At 44.4% G+C, this 23,112-nt stretch overlaps 1 protein-coding gene across 1 annotated transcript in view; it reads right to left on the bottom strand.

Moving 5' to 3' along the window:
* The window catches only part of LOC307223397 (uncharacterized protein), a 33,407-nt gene extending 10,537 nt beyond the window's left edge, over nt 1–22,870 (bottom strand). The window contains exons 1-14 of the mRNA XM_079989367.1: nt 19,573–22,870; nt 18,630–18,855; nt 18,294–18,421; nt 17,657–17,766; nt 16,785–16,990; nt 16,401–16,634; nt 15,686–15,966; nt 14,416–14,628; nt 13,327–13,429; nt 12,354–12,547; nt 11,255–11,377; nt 5,381–5,588; nt 3,094–3,221; nt 84–193 (exon numbers count right to left, since the gene is read on the bottom strand). Coding sequence (XP_079845493.1) covers nt 84–193; nt 3,094–3,221; nt 5,381–5,588; nt 11,255–11,377; nt 12,354–12,547; nt 13,327–13,429; nt 14,416–14,628; nt 15,686–15,966; nt 16,401–16,634; nt 16,785–16,990; nt 17,657–17,766; nt 18,294–18,421; nt 18,630–18,804 — 2,213 coding nt within the window. The 5' untranslated portion in view covers nt 18,805–18,855; nt 19,573–22,870. The remainder of the gene's footprint in view (nt 1–83; nt 194–3,093; nt 3,222–5,380; nt 5,589–11,254; nt 11,378–12,353; nt 12,548–13,326; nt 13,430–14,415; nt 14,629–15,685; nt 15,967–16,400; nt 16,635–16,784; nt 16,991–17,656; nt 17,767–18,293; nt 18,422–18,629; nt 18,856–19,572) is intronic.
* Nucleotides 22,871–23,112: the final 242 nt, after the last annotated feature.

Below are 23,112 nucleotides of genomic sequence, written 5' to 3'. Positions count from 1 at the left end.
ACGCAAACCAAAGTCCCTGCCCCATCTACTCTGGCTGCAAATCAGGGAGCTGGAGGTGAAATGGATTTTTCATGGAAGGATACTGCAGTTTTTCCAAGGCAAACTGGTCAATGATACCCATGCTGTTGTAGACCAAGGTGCTGCTCAGCAGAATAGACAAGGCAAAGATCCATGCGTCGTTCTCGATGTTGCTCTGTAGGGAGGGAGAGGAATAATTAGCACGAAACCCTCACACACTGGGCTTGCACCTGATTTATTTATTTGCATCTGATGCCATTTATAGACCGCTCGATTGCGGCAAAGCCTGTAAGAGGTTTGCAATAAATTTATAAAAAAAGGCAATAAAAAAGCTAAAAGCAATGGAAAACATAGAATCACAGAATTGTAGAGTTGGAGGGTACCCCAGGGGTCATCTAGTCCAACCCCCAGCAATGCAATTTTTTTAATTAAAAGAAATCTACAGCAAGAGAGATTAAACGCATATCAACATCTATGCTAGGTTTACCTAAAAAAAAGTTTTAATTTCTTGCAGGAAAGAGTAGAATGATTGTGCCCTCCTGATGTCAGCAACCTAGAGTTGTTGCACTCGCTAGAGTTAGAGACACTGCTTTGGTGGGCATTTTCTGTTCCCACTGCCTCAGACTATTGTGACTTTCAAGAGCTCTAGGGCTGCGCTTAGTCTAGTTTTCCTGTTGTACGTAAGGACTCTGTAGAAAACCATCCTAGGCAAATGATTTATAATGAGTTGAAAAAAATGATTTTTGCTGTTTTTGCTGCCGGAAGAAAAAGACCAGCTCTGCCTGGGAGAAAGCAGGGAGACTGGCTGCAAGCTGTGTGCTGCAAAGAGTCGCTGGATGCCTCTCCTTTGAAGCTGGCTGGAACGTGTGAGTACTTCAAGCCCCATGGGAGCACTGGGGGAGGAGATGGCTGAGCTCCAGGACTTTTATGATGTCCCGTTTGAAAAGCTCACAGCCCAGTCCTGGGATATCTGGGTTAGAAGAGTAAGGGGGTGGTTTCTGGCCACAGGGCTCTGGAGCATAGCCCAGAAGGAGCCGGCCCCACCCATGCCACTTACTTCTGAAGATGACGCAGCAGGCTTTGAGGCTGCTTTGCTGGAGGATAGACAGCAGAGAATGCAAAGCCTGCTGCGTCATCTTCAGAAGTAAGTGGCATGGGTGGGGCCGGCTCCTTCTGGGCTATGCTAGCCCAGAAGGAGCCGGCCCCACCCATGCCACTTACTTCGGCATGGGTGGGGCCGGCTCCTTCTGGACTATGTCGAAATGGCAAAAATGACCGAGAAGATCAGAGTTCAAGAGGATAACAAATTTGATAAAGAATGGAGAAAATTTATAAGTTATTTAAAATATCACTGTAAACAATTTAAAACACTGCCAGGGTTAAAAAAAAAAACCACTTGCAGTGTAATGAGAACTATGGTGAGAATTGAGGTTAAAGAAAATACGGAGAACATTATTTGATACAGTTGGAAAAGAATAACTATGGAAACCGTGGAGAGGTGGAGGGAAGTCCAGGGATTCAGAGAATCCTATATGTATATGATTATGATTTATTTGTGATGCTAATTGTTAAAGCTAAAAATGAATTTAAAAATTATTATCATTTTAAAAAAGAAAACTCTTCAAGGCATCAACTCCCTACTTCCAAATGTTTGCACATCGCCCAGCCACTCCACGTCCAAAACCTTTGGGAGTGTTCCAGATTAGCCTAGCTCTTAGGACTGCCAGCTCAGGGGCATCCCAGACCCTGATTTCAAGGCCAAAACCTGAGACCTAGGATGTCATAGAATCATAGAGTGGGAAGAGACCACAAGGGCCATCGAGTCCAACCCCCTGCCAAGCAGGAAACACCATCAGAGCACTCCTGACATATGGTTGTCAAGCCTCTGCTTAAAGACCTCCAAAGAAGGAGACTCCACCACACTCCTTGGCAGCAAATTCCACTGTCAAACAGCTCTTACTGTCAGGAAGTTCTTCCTAATGTTTAGGTGGAATCTTCTTTCTTGTAGTTTGGAACCATTGCTCCGTGTCCGCTTCTCTGGAGCAGCAGAAAACAACCTTTCTCCCTCCTCTATGTGACATCCTTTTATATATTTGAACATGGCTATCATATCACCCCTTAACCTCCTCTTCTCCAGGCTAAACATGCCCAGCTCCCTTAGCCGTTCCTCATAAGGCATCGCTTCCAGGCCTTTGACCATTTTGGTTGCCCTCCTCTGGACACTTTCCAGTTTGTCAGTGTCCTTCTTGAACTGTGGTGCCCAGAACTGGACACAGTACTCCAGGTGAGGTCTGACCAGAGCAGAATACAGTGGCACTATTACTTCCCTTGATCTAGATGCTATACTCCTATTGATGCAGCCCAGAATTGCATTGGCTCTTTTAGCTGCCGCGTCACACTGTTGGCTCATGTCAAGTTTGTGGTCAACCAAGACTCCTAGATCCTTTTCACATGTACTGCTCTCAAGCCAGGTGTCACCCATCTTGTATTTGTGCCTCTCATTTTGGTTGCCCAAGTGCAATACTTTACATTTCTCCCTGTTAAAATTCATCGTTTGTTTTGGCCCAGTTCTCTAATCTGTCAAGGTCGTTTTGAAGTGTGATCCTGTCCTCTGGGGTGTTAGCCACCCCTCCCAGTTTGGTGTCATCTGCAAATTTGATGAGGATGCCCTTGAGTCCATCATCCAAGTCGTTGATAAAGATGTTGAATAAGACCAGGCCCAAGACAGAATCCTGTGGCACCCCACTAGTCACTCTTCTCCAGGATGAAGAGGGACCATTGATGAGCACCCTTTGGGTTCGGTCAGTCAGCCAGTTACAAATCCACTGAGTGGTAGCCTAGTCAAGACCGCATTTTACCAGCTTCTTTACAAGAATATCATGGAAGAATGTCAGTGTGACACATTTCTCCCCACAACAAGCCTGTGAGGTAGATTAGGCTGAAAGGCAGTGACTGGCCCAAGGCCACCCAGCAAGCTTTGTGGATGAATGGGGATTCAAACCCTGGCCTCCCAAGTCTCAGCCCAACACCCTAACCACTGCATCACACTGGCTGCAGCTCTGTCCTCCAGCCTACCTTCTCCACATCACCCAGTCCTTCCGTGTCCAAAAGCACCAAGGTGTGGTCAGGATTTTCAGGGTGAGGAAGGCACCACATCCAGATTCCCATGGTCTCTGCTTGTATGGTGGCACCCAGAGAGAAGCCTGTAGGGTACAAAGGGGAAGGAGATCAGATATCCGGGGATCACCTGTCTGTTTGTTGTGGGCGGAGGCGTTGTATTCCAACTCTCAATAGTACTCACTCCAATTCTTAAAATGAAGGGCTTCCACCCTTTGCAAACAAGTAGGCATTTATGGAGCATCCATCACCAACCGGTGAAGATGTTTTGGACCACAACTTCCATCAGCCTAATCCAGAGTTGTAGTCAGAAACATCTGCATGGCACCAGGTGGGTGTACAGCTTATCTTCTAGGGGCTTGGCCAAAGACTTATGTTCTTTTCCAAGGCCTGACCCCGACATAAAAGGGATAGCCCAGTATACCTGAAGGAGTGTCTCTACCCCAATTGTTCAGCCTGGACACTGAGATCCAGTGCTGAGGGCCTTCTGGCGGTTCCCTCCCTGCAAGAAGTGAGGTTACAGGGAACCAGGCAGAGGGCCTTCTCAGTAGTGGCGCATGCCCTGTGGAACGCCCTCCCATCAGATGTCAAGAAAATAAACAACTATCTGACTTTTGGAAGACATCTGAAGGAAGCGCTGTTTAGGGAAGTTTTTAATGTTTGATGTTTTATCGTGTTTTTAATATTCTTTTGGGAGCTGCCCAGAGTGGCTGGGGAGGCCTGGCCAGATAGGTGGGGTATAAGTAATAAATTTGTTGTTGTTGTTGTTGTTGTCATATCCCCTGCACATGCAAAGAAGCACCATAACTACAAACTGCATCAATGTTGTTGTTGTTGTTGTTTAGTCGTTTAGTCGTGTCCGACTCTCCGTGACCCCATGGACCAGAGCACACCAGGCAGCAATAGCCTGATTGTAAAAGGAACTTTGGGGCTCTTGTCAACTACTTAATTGCCCATAAAGTGGGTTAGATGACTGCTCCACCACAGAAGGGAGAATGGAACAGGATCAAAAGATCAGAAGGAGTGAATGAAGGATTTCCATTTGCAGGGAACACAGACCAAAGACCTATAGCAGGAAGTAGCTGAAGAGCAGGTGTCCTACTGTTACTGTTCTGGCCACAAATGGCACTTGCTCTTTCCTTTTTTAAGGTCCACATTGACCCTCTACAAATCAGCTCTATTTTAGCCCCTTTTAGAACAGTTCTGCACAAGCACTTGAGACAGGGATATGATGTGTATCCACTGCTAGTCCAACTCAAAGTGGACCCAATGAAGTTACTGGGCATGACTAACCTCATGAATTTCAGTTCTGAATGATGATGGGGGGAAAGTTCAGTTAAGTTCGCTTGGAAAGGCAAACCTACCATATCCACGCTTTACAAAACAATGTGTGTTCCGAAAACCCAGCCATCCTCTGAAATCCACACTTCTCCAGATTTTGAAACGCAGCTATCCATCCGAGCAATGTGCATAACATTGCATACATTGGGGTAAATTGTGCGTGGCAATGCATATATTAGTGAAAATAACAGCTTTCCAAAAATGTTGGGCAAAATTGCATAAAAAAGGTCTTTACAATGGTTCCTCGGTTTTTGAACGTAATCCGTTCCAGAAGACCGTTCAACTTCCGAAACGTTCGAAAACCAAAAACTCAATATGGAAGCCTGAAAACGTATGGAAAACTCAAACGGGAAGCTGCCTCAGAAGTTCAACTTCTGAGGCACATTCAAAAACAGAAGCATTTACTTCTGGGTTTTCGGTGTTCAAAAACTGAAACGTTTGGCTTCTGAGACCCTTGAAAACCTTTTATTAGGAGAAAAGCTGATGGGGATTTTATTTTATTTACTTATTTGCAAATTGCTGCAGAAATATAGGAAACTGAATTTAAGACTGGAGAGATGACAAATTGCGAGAACTGAAAGAGACAGATCAATCAATCCATCCATAACTCTGAGCACTTAATTTGGTACAACCCATTATTAAGGGACTTCACACTATAATTGCCCCCTTACTAAGTTCTCATTGACCACATTCACACTCTGTGCTTGAACTGCTATGATGCCAGTCATGGCTTTCCCCAAAGAAAACTGGGACCTGTAGTGTGTTAAGGGAGCTGAGAGGAGGCCTCTCTATTCCTCTCCAATCAATCCCTCTTCTCAGGGAACTCTGGCGTGGTGTGAATGTGGCCATTCAGCACACCAGTCTCTACTCAGGAGCACAGAGCAGATTCTTCCTGCAGACTCACCTTTCTTCTTTCCTGCCAACTTGTTCATGAGGTAGGACTTGCCAGTGCGGTACAGTCCCACGATGGCCACCACAACCACAGGTTGCTGGATGCTCTGCAAGATCTTCAGGGCTTCCTGGTTGACCCGCAGCTGTTCATTGGGGTTGTTCTCGATCAGGCACATTGGCTCTTCCATGTTCACTGACTGAGGCCGTGGAGAGTCCATGAGAGGGACGGATCAGGACAAAGAACCTCCTGGGAGAAAAAGTAAAGTACTGCACTATCAGGTTCTGCCCTCAGTATATTGCTAGTGAAAAGAAAAACCCAGGTACTTCTCTCTCTCTTTTTTGAAATAATTTTTATTTGATTTTACAAGTGTAGAGTTATAACAATACAAGATACAAATCCACCCCCCCACACACAATGTTCAGAAAATCTGGCTTTTTAAAACTCCCCAGAATAGCTGCTCAGCTTTCCTAAGAGTAGATGGCCTATTTCACTGCTATTCTGGCTACTAAGGGCCTGTATTGATGGCACTAGCTATTTCCTTTTTTAAGGTCCACGTCAACCCTCTATGAATCAACCCTATCATGTTTTATCCCTTTTTAGAACAGTCCTGCACATCGACAAAGGTTTCAGGTGCTCCGTGGTATCAGGACCCTAGAAAGTACAGATATAAAACTGTGTAGAGGGCATGTGCAGGTTTACCTTCTCAGACATAGGCACCCATTTTGCAGACATCCAAGTTTGATGCACAAACGGATAGCCTGGCCACGTTATTTCTGCACTGCTAAAGGGTGTTCAGAAAAGCATTATGAAACTCACTGTCCGCTTTGCTTTCAAGCTGTTTCTGGAAATGCTCTTTTTTCAGCTTCCTCCACTCTTTTTTTTTACCAGAACCCCCTTGTTTTTAAAAGAATTTCCTCTTTTGAAATCAAGAGCTGGACTTTCCCTGCAACTGTTTAGATGGTTCATAGAATCTTAGAGTTGGGAAGAACCCCAAGTTAATGGATTTGATAGCACTGTGGTCAGTGTACCTGGTCAGTTATAGGGCACAGCACCAAACAGGACTATGCTCAAGGTCACCTCCCCTTTAGTTGGTTCTATGTTCCAAGCCACATCTGGAAACTTTGCCTCTTTGTTGTTCCACATCTGGAAACACATTCCAAAACTTTGCCTCTTTGTTGTAGCCCAAACATGCACAGCTGATGAATCTGAGCATAGTGTAAGGATTGGGTTCACCTTTGGGCTGAGCACACCCCATATATGTAAAGCAACCCCCCCCCCCCCCAGAATCCTGGGAATTGTAGTTTGTAAAAGTTGCTGGGAATTGTAGATCTGTGAGGGATAAACCACAGCTCCCAGGATTCTTAAGGGGGGGATGTGTTTTCTCTGTATGATGTACAGATTCATTGCAAGCAATGAGATGGTCCCATTGATCTGTTGGGTCTGCTCTAAGTCTAACTAAGTCTGGATCCACTGCTTAATTGCTTGAAGATCAACTTCCAGAGAAATCTCTAGTCCCACAAGTGAAAACTGCAACAAAACGCTGTGCAGTGTGCTCTATAGTGCCAGCCAGGCACTTGTGCCCTTTTCCAGGAAAACTCCATTCCATCCCACCCTCCATAGTTTGAATTCTCTCTACTCTGTATTCTCTGCCTACTGAGCAAGGCAAGCTCAGGGACAAGCAATGAATTGGCTGCCATCAGCTGAGGCATGAGTAAGGGAAAATGAGAATTCTTAATAAAGCCAGCCTGTGGCTTCTTCAGACTCTTTTCTGTAAGATCTGGGGAACTAATTTTTTATAATTATTTTAAAAAAGGTCGGAAACATCCAAGCAGATCCCAGAATATGTATGTGTGTACTATGACAATAAAGATCTAATATATTGTAACAGCAAGAACGACACAACCACTAAAGCAAGCAAGCAGACTGCAGACAAAAGCAGCACCGGTCCTTCCATTAGGCAGAGTGAGGCAGCCGCCTCAGGTGGCACATTTTAGAGGGATTGCAGATTGCTGCAGAAATGGAAAGAATCAAATTTAAGACTGGAAGAATGAGAAGCTGAGAGAGCTGAAACTGGTCAATGCTTCCATCCCTAGCCGCCCAGGGAAACTCAGCCAGATGGGCGGGGTATAAATAATAAATTATTATTATTATTATTATTATTATTATTATTATTATTATTATTATTATTTGCTGGCCAGGATCCTTGCACTCATCCAAGCAGTCCCTTCCCTGCTTTGAGAAGTCTGGCCTCCGAAGCTTATGCCTGTCTCTCTCAAGCCAGCAGGGGGGACAGGAGGAAGGAGAATAGTACTGTACTTACAGAGTTAATTTGCTGAGAGCAGTGGCTGATGATCTGGGTTGCTGCTGAGTCTCACTGCTTGTGGACAGAACTTCTGCCAAAGGCAAGAATTTGCTGTGGCTCTTCTCTTGCTGGAACCGGGCACACCTCTTCTCCTTTCACTGAACTCCCCCCTGGCTTTTTTATGGTGGTGGGATGAGTGCTTCCTGGGGGGTTTCCTTGCCTGGAATCTTCCTTCTTTCAGCATGAGAAATGTCTACTTCTAGTTTCGCTTTTCCCTTTCAGGGAAACTGCCTTTGTCCTTTGAGCAGATCAACTCTCGCAGCCTTGGAAGCGCTTTTGATTAGGAGAAGCGGGATTATTGCTCTGCACACAATGGGCTTGAGTTGTGTAATTCGCTGACTCCCAGCTCATGAACCAGCCCTCAGTAACTGTAATTCGGGTTGTTTCTTCTGCTTCAAGGCTCGAAGCATTACACTCGTGTTTGTGACGAAAGCCTGCAGAAGAGACATGGCTCAATTTCCAAGGTGGTGGGGGTGATGATGATGAGCCATAGAATCAAAGAATCATAGAATTGTGGAGTTGGAGGCGGCACCAAGGTTCATCTAGTCCAACCCCCTGCAAGGCAGAAATACTTCCCACAATCTTTGAACCACCAAACTTCTAGTTCACAACCAGATGCTCTGTGTTAGACTGGGGGAAGACTAACACAATGTAGCATCCGACCCTAAAAACTTCCCTGAACAGGGCTGCTTACAGATGTCTTTTAAAAGTCACATAACTATTTATCTTTTTGACATCTGCTGGGAGGGTTTCCATAGGGCGGGCGCCACTACCGAGAAGGCCCTCTGCCTGGTTCCCTGAAACCTCACTTCTCACAGTGAGGGAACCGCCAGAAGGCCCTCGGCGCTGGACCTCTGTATCCGGGCTGGACGATGGGGGTGGAGATGCTCCTTCAGGTATACAGGGCGGAAGCCGTTTAGGGCTTTAAAGGTCAGCACCAACACTCTGAATTGTGCTTGGAAATGTACTGGGAGCCAATGCAGATATCTTAGGACCGGTGTTCTATGCTGCTGGAGGTTGCTAAAAGAAGCAGGGGTTTTGAGAAGCTGCAAAACAATTTCTCCCAGCTGGACAGCAAAATGGCAAATGTGATGCAATGTAAGCAAACGCAACATGATCAAAGGTCCCTATAAAAGCCTATGAGAAAATACTACATTTGAGTCTTTGTAGTTTAGAAAAAAGTCAAGCGGCCCCACCCCTCACCCCACTCACCATTCCCCTCTTTACTTCCTAATGTAACACTAATGTCTCACAACAAATGCAACTGATCTGTAGAAAATGCAACTTGAAGAAAGAGACATTGCACATACTTTTGTAAACCAATAATCTTTAATTATTTTTTAAATAAAAAAAGAACAATAAAAAAGGCAAGTAAGTGGAAACACTATAAAGCAAGGCTGCCATACATCCAGATTTTCCTGAATATTACTGGGATATTCGGCAGAATCGACATCCAGGGGGAATTTCCAAAGGCCATTGCTTTGTCCTCAATGTTAGGCAAGTCCATTGAAAAATCAGTCCTTGGGGTCTTCCTAAAAAAGCTCTACAAGTCTTGGGGCATCCTGGTTTGAAAAGTGTATAAAATTATGCATCTTTTATACACCTTTATAATGTCCCCACTAGTTGGACTATATGGAAATGGCAGAAATGACGGGCAGAATACGAGATCAGGGAGAAGAGTTGTTGGAAGAAGATTGGAAGAAATTTAAAATCTACTTACAAAAATATTGTAAAATTTTTGAATGTTAATGACATTGAAATGAAATGAATGGGTTCTAGTAAAAAAGGTAAAATATAAATATGAAAGAAGGGTTAGATATTAGATGAAAATTAGGAACAAACAATATGAGAAGAAAGATAATTAAGGATAAAATTAATAAGAAGGAAATTGCTAATTAATTTCAAATTGGAATACAAGAAAGGGGGGTGCGAGGAAGTCAAGAAAATAGGTTTATGAATGGTAAGAAATTAAAGAGAGGGATTTTCTTTTTTTCTTTTTTTCTTTTCTCATGTGTTAACTGTTTGTTTTATTGTATTCTGATGTTTTTTGTATGTTTATATACTTTGTGTTTTTCTTCATGTAACCTTTTTCTTTGATAAAACTTAATAAAATATCATTTATATATATATATATATATATATATATATATATATATATATATATAATGTCCCCACTAGTGTGTGCATAATTTCTCCTCTCATAACACTAAAACTCAGAGGCACCCACTGAAGCTGAATATTGGAAGATTCAGTGCAGCTTGTAGATGAGCTATAGAACTTGCTCCAACAAGAGGTAGTGATGGCCACCAACATGGATAGTTTAAAAGAGGACTGGACAAATTTATGGAGGATAAGACTATCAACATCTTCTAAACTGCAATGCTACATTCCATCTCTATTTTCAAAGGTAGAATGCTTCTGAACACCAGTTGCTGGAAACAGTGGGAGGGGAGAATGCGAGGCGTTCATCTTGCCGGGCACCACTGTATCAAGCCACATTTGATTATGTGGACATTTATAATTCTGCTTCTAGCTGACCATGGAACAGCCATGTCTGGACGGCACTGGCAGACCTTAGTGTGGAAGTGTTAATTGTCTGAAAAACAACGAATAGCATGGCTCCAGATGGGAAGCAGCTAAGCCTGCAAATATCCACAGCTGAGGTGTGCTCTCCAGCAGCAAAGGTGTGTTTGTGTATGAGAGAGAAGCAGCAGAAGTCTGATTCCCCTGGGGAAATATGATGTCCATATTTGGTGTGGTTTGCATTTGACTAATGGCAATCAAGAACTTTGGATTGTTCACAAAAGCCAGTCAATGCAAAGATGCAGCAGATTTGCCTGAGATAAAGGTGCTTCTAGTGAATAATATCATCTGAAATGTATATGGGGGCGATTCCCTCCACCCTTCCTAAAACCCATCCATAGGAGCTTCATAGCTGAGCACGATTTCCCCACATCCAAGCCCAATAAACTTTCCACACACTGTCTTGTCTTTAGATTGTTTCAAGCTAGAGACACTTTAACTTTACAAAGAGCCTCTACCCATGGCCGATTCCAATTTATTTATTTTTCATATTTTTTAATTAATTGTCCAAAAACTGTTATATAAGGTTCTGCAAAATGCACTGTTATTAAACAGGATCTAGTGGCAATATACATGGTCCATATACAATCATAAACCACTGTCGAAGAAATACAGACATAAAATAAAACCAAAATAAATAAACCACAGGTATGCGAATGCTTGGAAGGCAACAGCTAGAACTATTTGCAACGTAAACGTAATAGTTAAGACAAGGTTACAAGGTATGAACCCTGTTATACCAACAGAATACAATCAACTATCAGATTTTCCTTCTTGTTTAATTTCACCCATTTTGTCTTTAAATGCCATCATTTTTCTCATATACACACAAAAAGTAACACCAAAGATATCTACTCAGTGAGCCCAGATATAAAGTAGATCTCTCCTCTCCATCCCATTCCTCATCCATTTAGGGCCTTTTGAAAATGCCAGGAGCTTCAAAGGATCACACATCCAGAGCCCCCACTCGACTGTTGTCTCATCGCAGAGTTCAAGCGCTGGATCTCGCCCTGAAGCCTGTTGACTTCTCGGTTGAACCCTTCTTCCTGAAGCCGCCTCTGCTCCTAAGGAATGGCAGGGATAAAGAATAAAGTCAATGCCAGTTGATCACAGAGCAAAGCTGGAGACTGCAATAAAAGAGATGGGGACAGAGCTAGGCCAATTCAGGTGGTGAATTGAGACAGGTGAGCAATTGCTTCCTCCTCCCTTCTCCATATGCCCCCAGTCCAGCTGCTTCTTTCCCCTAATGTTAGGTCCCTGAAGACTATCTCAAGATGACACGGGCATCCTCAGTCAGCTAGAATGGTGCCATCTTGCACAAACTGGCCCTGTGATTCCTGAAGGATGTATGTTGTAGAGCTCCCCAATGGTCACAAGTCCCCAGAAAAAATAATAATGGCAAGAGAGACAAACCAGACCCCGTTCATCATCCAAAGAAGTGGCAGCAGCAGGAGGAGGAGGTGGCTTGCTTCCTTCTAGTCTGCCAGAAAGAAGACTCAAAAGAACGTCGTGACTAAGAAGTATTCCCTAGGGTTGCTTTTTTTGTCCTCCCTCCCAATCCCTTTTCTTTTTGTGCTGTATCTTTTAGATTGTAAGCCTGAATGCTTATTACTGATTGCCGTGAGTTGCTCAGGAGGCCTTCTTTGGCTAAAGAGTGGGGTAAAAAATACATGCATAGAAATTGCACACATAGTGTCTTATAGAGAGCCAGTGTGGTGTAGTGGTTAGGAGCGGTAGTCTCGTAGTCTGGTGAACCGGGTTCCCCTCTCCGCTTCTCCACTCGCAGCTGCTGGGTGACCTTGGGCCAGTCACACTTCTCTGACGTCTCTCAGCCCCACTCACCTCACAGAGTGTTGTGGGGGAGGAAGGGAAAGGAGAATATTAGCTGCTTTGAGACTCCTTCGGGTAGTGATAAAGCGGGATATCAAATCCAAACTCCTCCTCCTCCTTCTTTTTCTTCTTCTTTGACTTTAGCCTCTTTAGTGAAAGCTGGTAGGACTGCATAAATGACCAGGCTTACAATACTAAGGATATTGTTACCTGGAGTTTTGCATTCATCACCATCTCATGCTCTGCCAGTAGCTTCCTCCTGTCCTCCACCATTTTTGTTTCTAGCTGCCTTTTGTGCTCCTCAAAACTCTTTTCCTGCTGCTGGGCCCTCTGGACAGCCTCATCTTTCATCTTCTCATGCAACTCTGCTTCTCGAGCAGAGGCTTCAGCCTTGACTCGCTCCACTAGAGGGAAAGAAAGATGGTGAATGCTAATTGTACATTAAGACACAGGTTGGCAAAGGCTGCATTAGCCTATTTGGAGGTTGTGTACATACACTGAAATCAAATTTAAAAACACAGCTTCCTCTCAAGAATTCTGGGAACTTTAGTTTACCTTTCACAGACCTACAATTCCCAGCACCTTTAACAAGGATTAACAGGATTCTTAGGGAATAGAATGTTCTTTACATGAGTGATGTGCATGTAGCATTAATTATTATTATTATTACTACTATTATTAGTATTGTGTACTAAATACAGCACCATTAGTTCTTTTTTTGCTTCATCACATTTCAGCTGGGCTACAGTGACAGCTCAGTATCAGGGCTTTTTTATATTAAAAAAACAGCTTTTATAAATTATCATATCATTAGAAATCACATTGTTCTTTTAATGAACTTCAGTCTAGTGGGCCTTTCTCACTTCCCTTAATCAGATGACAAGAATATGCCCAGCAACATTTTCCTCTTCCATCCTGTGGTCTCAGTCAAAGTCACCCCTCCATAATGGCCATTACAAATTTTTTATTTATTAAATGGCAGGTCTGATCATTGTACCCTCCAAGATGTTCCTAGTTTGGCTTTCATTCAGAGGCCTGGGAATTGGTAGGAATCAGGAACTAGCAAAAGTGATAGGAAGTGGGGACTCCCACCTCTGAGGGAGGAGGCTAAAATTATCCCAGCCAAGATTGTTATGGGTCTGTAAGGCCTGTCTGTGGAGGAGGCCTCTGAACTGGGGCTCACCTTCAACCTCCTTCTGTTTGTCCGTGAGGGTCCGGTCAGCCTGCAAAATGGATTGGGCTGCTGCCTCCTTGGATTTCAGGAAGTCTTGCAGGGCCTGGGAAGCCTAAAGAGGAGAAGAGGGGTAGAGTGAGGCAAATTGTTTGGCTTTGTGCTTGCATGCAAAGCTATATGCAGTAAAGAAGACACTGCAAAAACCTGAAGGCCAGTCTAGATATGGCAGGGTAGCCATTCGTACTTTATCTAGATTTATGGCCCAATCACATCTGGAGCTGAGCTGGGTTTGTGAGAGAAGACAGTGAGGTGTATTACTTTAAGTGTATGACTAAGACTGTGGAGACCCAGGTCCAAGTCCCCACACAGCCATGAAGCGATCTTGGAGAGTCTCTCTCTCTCTCTCTCTCTCCTCCCCTAGCCTATTCCACAGGGTTGCTGTGAGAGAAACATAGGGGGAACACAACTCACACTGCCTTCTGTTCCTTGAAGAAAAGGCAAGATATTAATTAATCAAATAAAGCAAAATGTAATTTATCTGAAAAAGACATTTCCTCCTCTGCTTTACCCCAAGGTGTACTATCCTTTTAAGAAATCTTCTCCCACCCTGATTCACTTCAGGATCAGAGCTGCACTGGGAGAAATGTGGCTGAGCAGAGAGCAGGCAAGGCAGGGGAGTCAGGCAGGGCTTACATTTATAGCCCACCTTTCCTCCATAGAGCTGAAGGTGACGTACTTGGCTCTCACCCCCCCCCCCCATTTTATGCTTGCAGCAAAGCTGTGAGGCAAGATATAGCAGAGAAGTAGCGACTGAGCCAGGATCACCCAGCGGGTTTGTTGCTGAAGTAGGGATATGACCTCTGGTCTCCCAGATCCTAGATCAGCACTCTAACCATTGCACCACAGTGTCTCTTACAGTAATGCTGACAGGGCTGCTGACTGGGATGGAGCAACAGCTCTGGAGAAACCTATTATACCAAAGGAACAGTAAAATAGTTATAAGGAGAGGATTTATTCCTGGGGAAGCTAAACGTGGTTTGTGGGTGTGTTGCATGTCCTCTTATCCCTCCTGTTGCTGTGCCTACAAGTCTGACTCACCATGAGTCCTTTCCCAGGCACCAGGTAATACTGATCCACCTTTTCCTTCTGGTCATCCAGAAAGCGCTGGTAGCCCCCAGCCACAGAATAGCTCCCCTTGCCAATCTCCTCTTCCATGTCCTGGAACAGCTGTGTAAGCACAGCCTGGCAGCGATCTGATGATGCCTGCTCATTGCGAGAACAGAACTCTAGAAGCTTGGCATGCAGCTGGGTCTGGAGGAAAGAGGGAAGAGTGGAGGGGAAGAGAGAAGGGGGCACAGGGTGAGATGCAAATGGTGCTTCCTAATGGAGAACAGTCCTATATTCCCTATTCCAGGGATTTCAGGGCTCCCTCTTGTTGCAGGCACTAGCCCCAGTGGACCAGTGCAAAGGGGGAGCAACGGATAACATGGTTCCAAAGTGTGTTTCAGTATATGAAATAAAAGGACTTTATTCTGAAAGTTGCTCTACTTGCTCTCCCAGCACCATCAACCAACTAAGCAAGTTAGCACCCAGAATGCCCCTAACTCTGCTTTTTAGACTTATCATAAATAGCACTGGGCAGGGGAAGGTAGAAAGAAGCTTGCATCTTGCATGTGGAGGCCCAGGAGGAAGGCAGCAATGCCCCTGAAATCCATGAGAGAAACTGACTCTTAGATACAGATCAGAAAGTCCATTCTGCTGAGTGCCAGCTGGCTTCCCATTTGTCAGCCCAGAAGGAGAAGAGATGTAAGAAAGGGCTAAAAGACCCAGGGCTTATTCACATTTACCTTTCCCCCGCTCTTTCCAGGCACAATCCGTGCTTTAAAGCTCAGAAAGAGCAGGGCAAACAGTAAGCATGGATAAGGCCTCAAATGACAGGACCTGCTGCAAGTCTACTTTGCCTGAAAAAGGTGGCCCGCCTACTACCCTCTGTCCTTTCCTCAAACTGGTCCTCCCACAGTTAGTTCCTCATTCTAAACACCTCCCTTGGGAACAGGCTCACTTTTTCATCCCAACAAAACCAAGTGGCTGCCACATGTTCCGTGTTCCTGGGGGCATCTTAGCTCAACTCAACTAGCTCCAATGGCATCCAATCAATGGCCAACACAACCTTGCTAAGGAGCCGGATCTCATCCCTTGACATCTCGGCTCTGAACTAGGACAGGAATGAATACATTGCCCCATAGAAAGGAACCTCCCATTTCTGAGTATCCAGCTTTCCATCCAACACAAAATCCTTCCAAGTTTTCCCTATATCAAATCTGGAGAGCCCCCTATCTCATGCCCACCGGTGAGTTTATCCCCATACCCCAAGTTCCTTCTGGTACTCGTGATTGACATCCTTGAAGGCTCGTGCCAAGAACACTTTAATAGCCTCCTTCTCGTATTGGGCATGCGCTTCCAGCAGCTCCTCGATAGTCTCGGTGGGCAGCTTCAAGTGTTTCCCCATCTCAGCTTCATAGTATGTAATGGCTTCCTGCAAAGCAGCTGTGTTCTCAATCTGCGCCAAGGCTACCACCGCGTTCTCTATGCAGGGTATGGAGCCACTGCAGATGGCGTCCACATAGGTCACCACCAGATGCCCCAATGCTGCAAGGGGTAGGAAGGGAGAGAAATATGGTTTAATAAGATATTAATGTGATTGAATATGATATGAGTAAAACTAGATAAATGATGAACTAATGTAAGCGGCTGGGGAAACACAGCCCGATGGGCAGGGTATAAATATTATTTATTATTATTGTTATTATTAATATGAGATAGTTCAGGATATATGAAAAAGCTCTCAAATAAGTGGTAATGGTCCAGCACAAATTGTGCAAAAGTCTGGGGCAAGTGGAAGTGTCGACAGGCCCTTAGTCTCTTGCAGAAAAAACAACCAAAAAGTATTCTGGTCTATAAATAAAAAAGTATTCCAGTCCATAAACCCTTCAGCTGTATACTGAAGTTCATGGTGAAACCCCAGCCTCTCCACCCAGGATTCCCCATGAGCCACTCAACCCATGCCCTTTGCCTCTACTCACATGTCCCTGTCACCGTGTGCCCTCCCTGGATGACCTTTGCCTGAGCTTGCTCATGAATATAGCTGCAGAAATGCTGAACCTGCTCCAGAAAGTCAGGATTCAGTTTAGATTCAGGTAGGTCCTCCAGTTCCTCTAAAGCTCGCCTTGAGGCCGGGCGGTCAAAGACAAAGCACTTGCGGCTGGGGAAATACTGGCGTATGCATTTCTTGGCAAGGTCCAACTTCTCTGGGTTGTCTAAGAGAGAGAGAATCACAGATAAGGTTATTATGGTTGCTGTTGCTATTATTTTGTTATCCCTTGCCTCGGCCCCCTGTGAGGGGGAACATCCCACACCATCCTAAATCCGGCACTCATCCAGGCTAGGATCCCTCCGACTCTCAGTACCTTTCTTCCTCTTCAGGGCATTCTCCAGATATTCGTCTTCAGTGATAGGTTTCCCATTCAGTTTCAGCAGTAACGAAAAGTCACGCACAGCCCAGACGAAAGCTGGGAAGAACCTAAGAAAGTCACTCGAATCTTCCTCTTCACCCTCAGAGTCCTTTGCAGGTGTGCTCTTCACCTTAATGTGCTTAGTCAGCTCTGTCACATACCTGGGATCACACTAAGGAAATTACGATGCCTCTTCCACTTCACAGGGCAGTAATCTCTCAAATACCCCTCACCTTTCCTCCTCTATCCCTCCTCACTATTCCTAAGGCCCTTATTAGAAGTGTCACCCAGTTAGATAAACCTTGCTTCTAGATAAAAACAGTAGTTCCAAATCAAAAAGCACAATTCCTTCGTTTTCAGATGATGTATGCATGCGACATAGCAGACACAGTACTAGAAAAGCCATTCCTTCTGTGTGTGAGAGAGAAGGCAGAATGACTCTTTTAAGAAGGACTTGCATTTAAATGAATTAACAGTTTTTTGCTGCCTCATTGGAGAGGTGTCTTTTTTAGTGCTGTTTCCCTCCCAAAGAAATCTAACCAGCTAACTGATTAAAAATTGCTGTCTTATTTATTATCACAGTTTCGTTCATCTTCGTTTGAATTTGTCCATTAGTGTGCTTCCTGGAAACCAGTGCGGTGTCCCCACTAACTGTGACCTACATTGCACCATCCAGTATCATGAAAATAAATGTATGTACGAAGAGGCATTTCCCAGCGTGCACACACAGCTACATTGCTACCGAAAGCATCTACACACCATCTATTCTGACTGGAAAGCAGGAAAACTGGCAGTGAACTGCCTGACACCATTTGTACAAAGGATACTGCAGTTTCTCCAGAGCATATTGGTCAATGGTGCCCATGCTGTTGTATACAAAGGTGCTGCTTAACAGAATGGACAAGGCAAAAATCCAGGAGTCATTCGCAGTATTGCTCTGTAGGATGGGATGGAAGTAATTAGTGCAGAATCCTGTTACACACTTGATCTGCACCTAGGCTGCATCCCTACACACAGTAAAGAACTCTGCCTGGTTGATCCCTTTCTGCTCAGACTATCTCACCTTTGGATGACTCCTAAGAGAATCCTTCCTCACCTGAGTGCTTTTAAAGTGCTCCTGATTAGCCTTGTTCTCCTGTTGTATAGTTGTTGTTGTTAATTAAGATTTATATACCACCCTTCATCACAAGATCTCTGGGTAAAAGGTAAAAACAAAAGTAAATAGTTAAAGAAAAGAAAATAATACCCCCCCAAAACATTTTAAAAGGCTGTAGAATATTAATCAGCCAAAGCCTAGTTAAAAAGGAATGTTTTTGCCTGGTGCCTAAAGGTGTACAATGAAGGCGTGAGGCACAAACAGCAAGCCCTACCTGAACCTAGGACCTTCTGAATGCAAGGCAGCTGCCCTACCACTAAGCTATGGCCCTCCCCCCATACAATCGCTGCTCTGTGTCTCCAACTTACCTTCTCCACATCGCCCAGCCCCTCCGTGTCCAAAAGCACCAAGGTGTGGCCAGGCTTTTTGGGGTGAGGGAGGCACCACATCCAGATGCCCATGGTTTGTGCTTGTATTGTGGCCCCCAGACAGAAGCCTATAGGGATCAAATGAGACAGGAATAAGGGAATCAGGTACGAGGGGATCAGCAGTAACCTCAGAATATGGTCCTCTTCGTGTGGAATTCTCCGATATCTGAAAAAGCGGTTACCTAAATGAAGTAACATCTTGAAATGAAGTACCTTGCTGGCCCCATCCAGCCCGAAGTCTCTACCCACCAACACCTATTCCTTGTGCAGACTCACCTTTCTTCTTTCCTGCCAGCTTGTTCATGAGGTAGGATTTGCCTGTGCGGTACAGTCCCACGATGGCCACCACAACCACTGGCTGCTGGATGCTCTGCAAGATCTTCAGGGCTTCCTGGTTGACCCTCAGTTCTTCATTGGGGTTGTTTTCGATCAGGCACATTGGCTCTTCCATGATGCTTGGCTGAGCAGTTCAGAAGGCAGCCCACCACAGAGGCTGAGGAATCTAAAGAGACAAAAAGAAATTCCAAGCTCTGCTTCTACACTCAGGTTATTTCCCCTGGAAAGGATGGGTCGAGGTTGGGAAACATTTTCCCCAAGGGCATTTCCTCTTGAGCAAGCTTCTGGGCCAGAGCAGTGAATGTGAGCGACTCCTACCATTTCAAAACATCAAAATGAAAGGACATATTTCAGTTAGGCAAAATCTCTTGGGGGGAGGAGGTGTGGTCCCAAGGCCTACAGGGTAACAGTTGGCACCCGAACCTGAGATTCCCCAACCCTTAGCTAGATAAAGGAAGGGCTGCCCATAAGATCTTTGAATGCTATTCTTCAAGAACTATGAAACTATTCACTCACTCCAGGACGAGCCCTATCATTAGCTAGAGGGGCGGGCAGCTGTTTTTGTGCATCAGGAAAAGGCCGCAAATTGTTTGTTATTTATTATTACTGTGTTTTCACTGCCAAGACATTTGTGGGGTTTTCTTCCTTAGGTGCCAGAATCACTTGACTGCTTCCTCAATCCCTTGCATAGCCAGCAAGACAGGGCACAAATAGAAAGCATTTGCTACTTCGCCACACTCAGCAAGATGTATCCTGCCAGCCCTGCCTTGATTTGACCCAAGTCATTTCTTCCCCAGCCTGAAAGTCTGAAATCCAGGGCTTGTGGCTGTTTCTCTCAAGCTAACACCTAGGCAGGACTGTGGAGAGAAAAGGTGGTACTCACATAGGTAATTTTCTGGCTGGTCTGGCTTGGCAGCAGCCTCTCTTCAGCCAAGAGGAAACTCAGGAGGGGGCTGCAGCTGCTGAAGCCTTTCCCACAGATGTGTGCTTGGAGCAGTTTACAACACTTCTGCTCTGACTGCAAACTCCAGTGGCTTTTTATGGTAGCGCTCACATGAATTCCCCTTAATAGATGCTTTGTCTGGAATTAGAATTGCTAAAGAAAAGGTTTCAGTTTCCCTTTTGGTTTCCTGTCTTAACCAGCCAGCAGGACTGCTTGTTCTCAGTTGACTAAAGAAGGAGGGGTGAGGTGGAGGTGCTGGAGGCTAGAAGATCCCACTGTTTGAGCAGGGCAAACTGCACAATCCCTTCATAAAGCTCTAAATTTGACACATGATGTGCTGCCCTGTAGCTGCTTAGCTCCCAGCACTTGGTGACTCAGCCCACAGCTACGGCATTTCCGGTCGACGTCAGTGCTTAAGTCAATATGAAATTCTCCTGTTTGCACAGAAGAAGTATTGCCCATTTGGTGCTGTGAGGAGGGAAGAAAGTGGAACCCATATACCCATAATGGGAACACTGTTTTTGACCCCTTGATCTTTGCCAATTCTGCACAGAAAGCTTTTTCAGTGCTGGCACTAAGCAATATTTCCACAAAGAAAGACTTCTGCCTGTGTTCTCCAAAACAATGTTGCTCTTATGCCTCTTTCTCAGAATGAGCATCAGCAGTTCCTGAAAAATAGGCTAGCAATTTCCAAAGATAGAGATGTACGAGAAAGGAATGCAGCTCAGTGGTACAGCATCTGTTTCGCATGCAGAAGGTGCCAGGTTCAGTCTCCAGGTGGGGGTGGGACTGGGAGAGATTCTGATCTGAAACAGATCAATTGCACCACAAGCTTTTCAAATGGCAATGCAATACAAAAAGCACAGTCTATGACAAGGGGTAGCCAACACAGATGCTGATTTGTCATTTTGTTTAAAAATAAGTGTTGCCAACAGGCCACAGGGTGCTTTACAACAACAACATCATAATAATAAGCCACACAAGGACTTGCAAACAAAAGCAGCGGCATCAAACTATTTTCACATTACTTCAGTCACAATTCCCCTGCTGGAATAGGTGTGCCTTCACCCGCTTTCTAAAACAAAATGATAATCTGGCTAGGCACATCTTAGTGAGAACATTCCAGAGCCATGGAGCCACCACTAAAAAGGTCCTTCCATTGGTCCCAGAGGTATGCACTTCATCCTGCGCAGGGACCACCAGCCAGGCATCATCCACTGACCTTAAGGTGCAGGCAGGATGGTTTGTAAGAAGGTGTTCCCATCGGGCTTGTCCACATGTAAGCATTGTTTAGCTGTTAATCTACTCCCCACCCCACCATTCAAATTGCATTAGACTAATTGAGACCCATATGTATTTAAATTTGTATCTGGGGAGTAATTTACAATTTATACCAGTAGGTGTTACCTTTTATGTTTGTCCCCACCTTCTAATTTATTAATTCAGTTACACCAGTTATGTACTGGTAGGGCACATAAACAGATTTCTGCAGGCGCACCTCGTTTTTGTTTTCTTATTTTGTCCTGTTTTAATTCCCCTGCCCAGTACACAATTTTTAATTTTGTTTGTTTGTGCTATTTTCTGGTTTTGGGGAAATCCGAGGAATCAAAATAAATATATACGGCTACACTCCTCCATTCAGGAACATGCCAAAAATAACATTTATACTTCATTCTTTACTCCACTTTTAAAGGAATCCTCTCCCCATCTTTTTCTCCCTGCTCTACTTTTAACACAGTGATTTCTGCCCTTTCCTTCTATTTATCATTCTGCATCTATTTTTCACAGTGGTTCAACCCAGCTATTGCAAGCTCCCTCCTCCCCAGCCATGTCAACCTTGCTAATCAAAGAGCAATCAGGCACTCTTTATTATTTATTCCGATTGTCCCTTTGCAGATGCAACTTTATCTGACCCACACCAGGTGTCACATACAAAGCCAGATGTGGAGCAGGCGGCCATGGTTTGAGGGAAATGGCCTCATTTCTGAAATTAGGGTCCCTGGTGGGCCTAATTTGGCCTGTGAGCTGAGGGTTTCCCTTCACTGATTTATTCTCAGGGACTGGTCTGTTTGTCACTTATATAAAGCAGAAGGGTGTTGCTGGCAAGTGACAACTGGAAGATGAGGAAATGAGCCCTTGTTATTATGTGTTGTGATATTCTGTCAGTAGCAGATTATTCCTCCAGACGTTTATCCTTGTCAACACCATCCTTGTTAGTGTTGCTTTGATGGATAACAGAGGGGACTGATGCTCTGATCAGATCAGACCACTCCTGACATATGCATCCACAAATATAAGAAGACCATCAGTGAGACAAATTAACTTCTATGTGCAATTAATTCCCACCCCAACATTAGGCATATCAGAAAGGTATGCTGAAATCAGGCCCCATCAAAATAACCTTGAGTTTACACAGAAATTCCCATTCCTGTCTTTATTCTTAATTGAGGTAGCATTGGCCAATGGTATTGTAGGGGGACCCCAACGGCCCCCAAAATATGTTTTGTGTGAGAAACCTATAAAAAGCCCCATATATTGGAGTTCTGTTAAAATCCTTGGTTCATAATAGTTTCCTTTTGTTAATAAAAGACACATAGCCCAGTTGCTGGAAATACCAAAGATAAGGCATTCAGGGAGTGAACTTCTGAAGAGTAAAATTATGGGAGTCTGGCTGTGCCAGCTTACCAAGGACAACTCCCCTTATGTAGGCTTGTTATCTAGGTGAACATAAATCTCAGCCTACAATTCTCCTTTCTTTAGTATGTAGGCTTGTATCTATGTAGGCTTCAAAACTTTGGAAGCGAGGGGCCCTAGAAGGGCTGGACACACATCAAGTTGCAGACTGGACATCTAGAAAGTTGTATCCAATGAGTATTCTGCCAACTACCCTCTGCAAATGTCTGCAGCGGTTTGATTGGATTTTATTTCTAAAACCTATACAGTGGTACCTTGGTTCTCAAACACCTTGGTACTCAAACAACTCGGAACCCAAACACTGCAAACTTGGAAGTGTTCCAGCTTGCAAACTTTTTTTGAAAGCCAAACATGCTCCATTTTGAGTGCCACGCTTCCAGTTTGAGTGCCACACTTCCGTTTTGAGTGTTACACTGAGGTCTGTCTGTTTTTGCTATTTATTTTGCGTTTTTGTTTGTTTTTTGGCTGTGTGGAACCCAGTTCAGCTACTAATTGATTGATTGATTGTGTGACTGCAGTACATTGTTTATTGCTTTCATTTTATGGAGCAATGGTCTCATTATGAGGCATCTAATCATAAGCCTGCATTTTTATTAAAGCTTATATGTTTAATCAGGGCCTGTATCTTAAAAGACCAGTCTTAGAAGACCAGTTGCCTAAAAACCTTGACAAGATATTTTTACTCCTAGACAAGGGGCCCCCCTGATTTATAGCAGAAAACAATTCTCAAAGTCGTAAAAAGGGAATTACAGGCTGACAGCCAAGGTTACACTGACCCTACAAATT

Source organism: Podarcis cretensis, assembly GCF_951804945.1.
Source record: "Podarcis cretensis genome assembly, chromosome: 8".
NCBI classification, from domain to species: Eukaryota; Metazoa; Chordata; class Lepidosauria; order Squamata; family Lacertidae; genus Podarcis; species Podarcis cretensis.
This window is presented reverse-complemented; position numbering and strand designations above follow the sequence as displayed.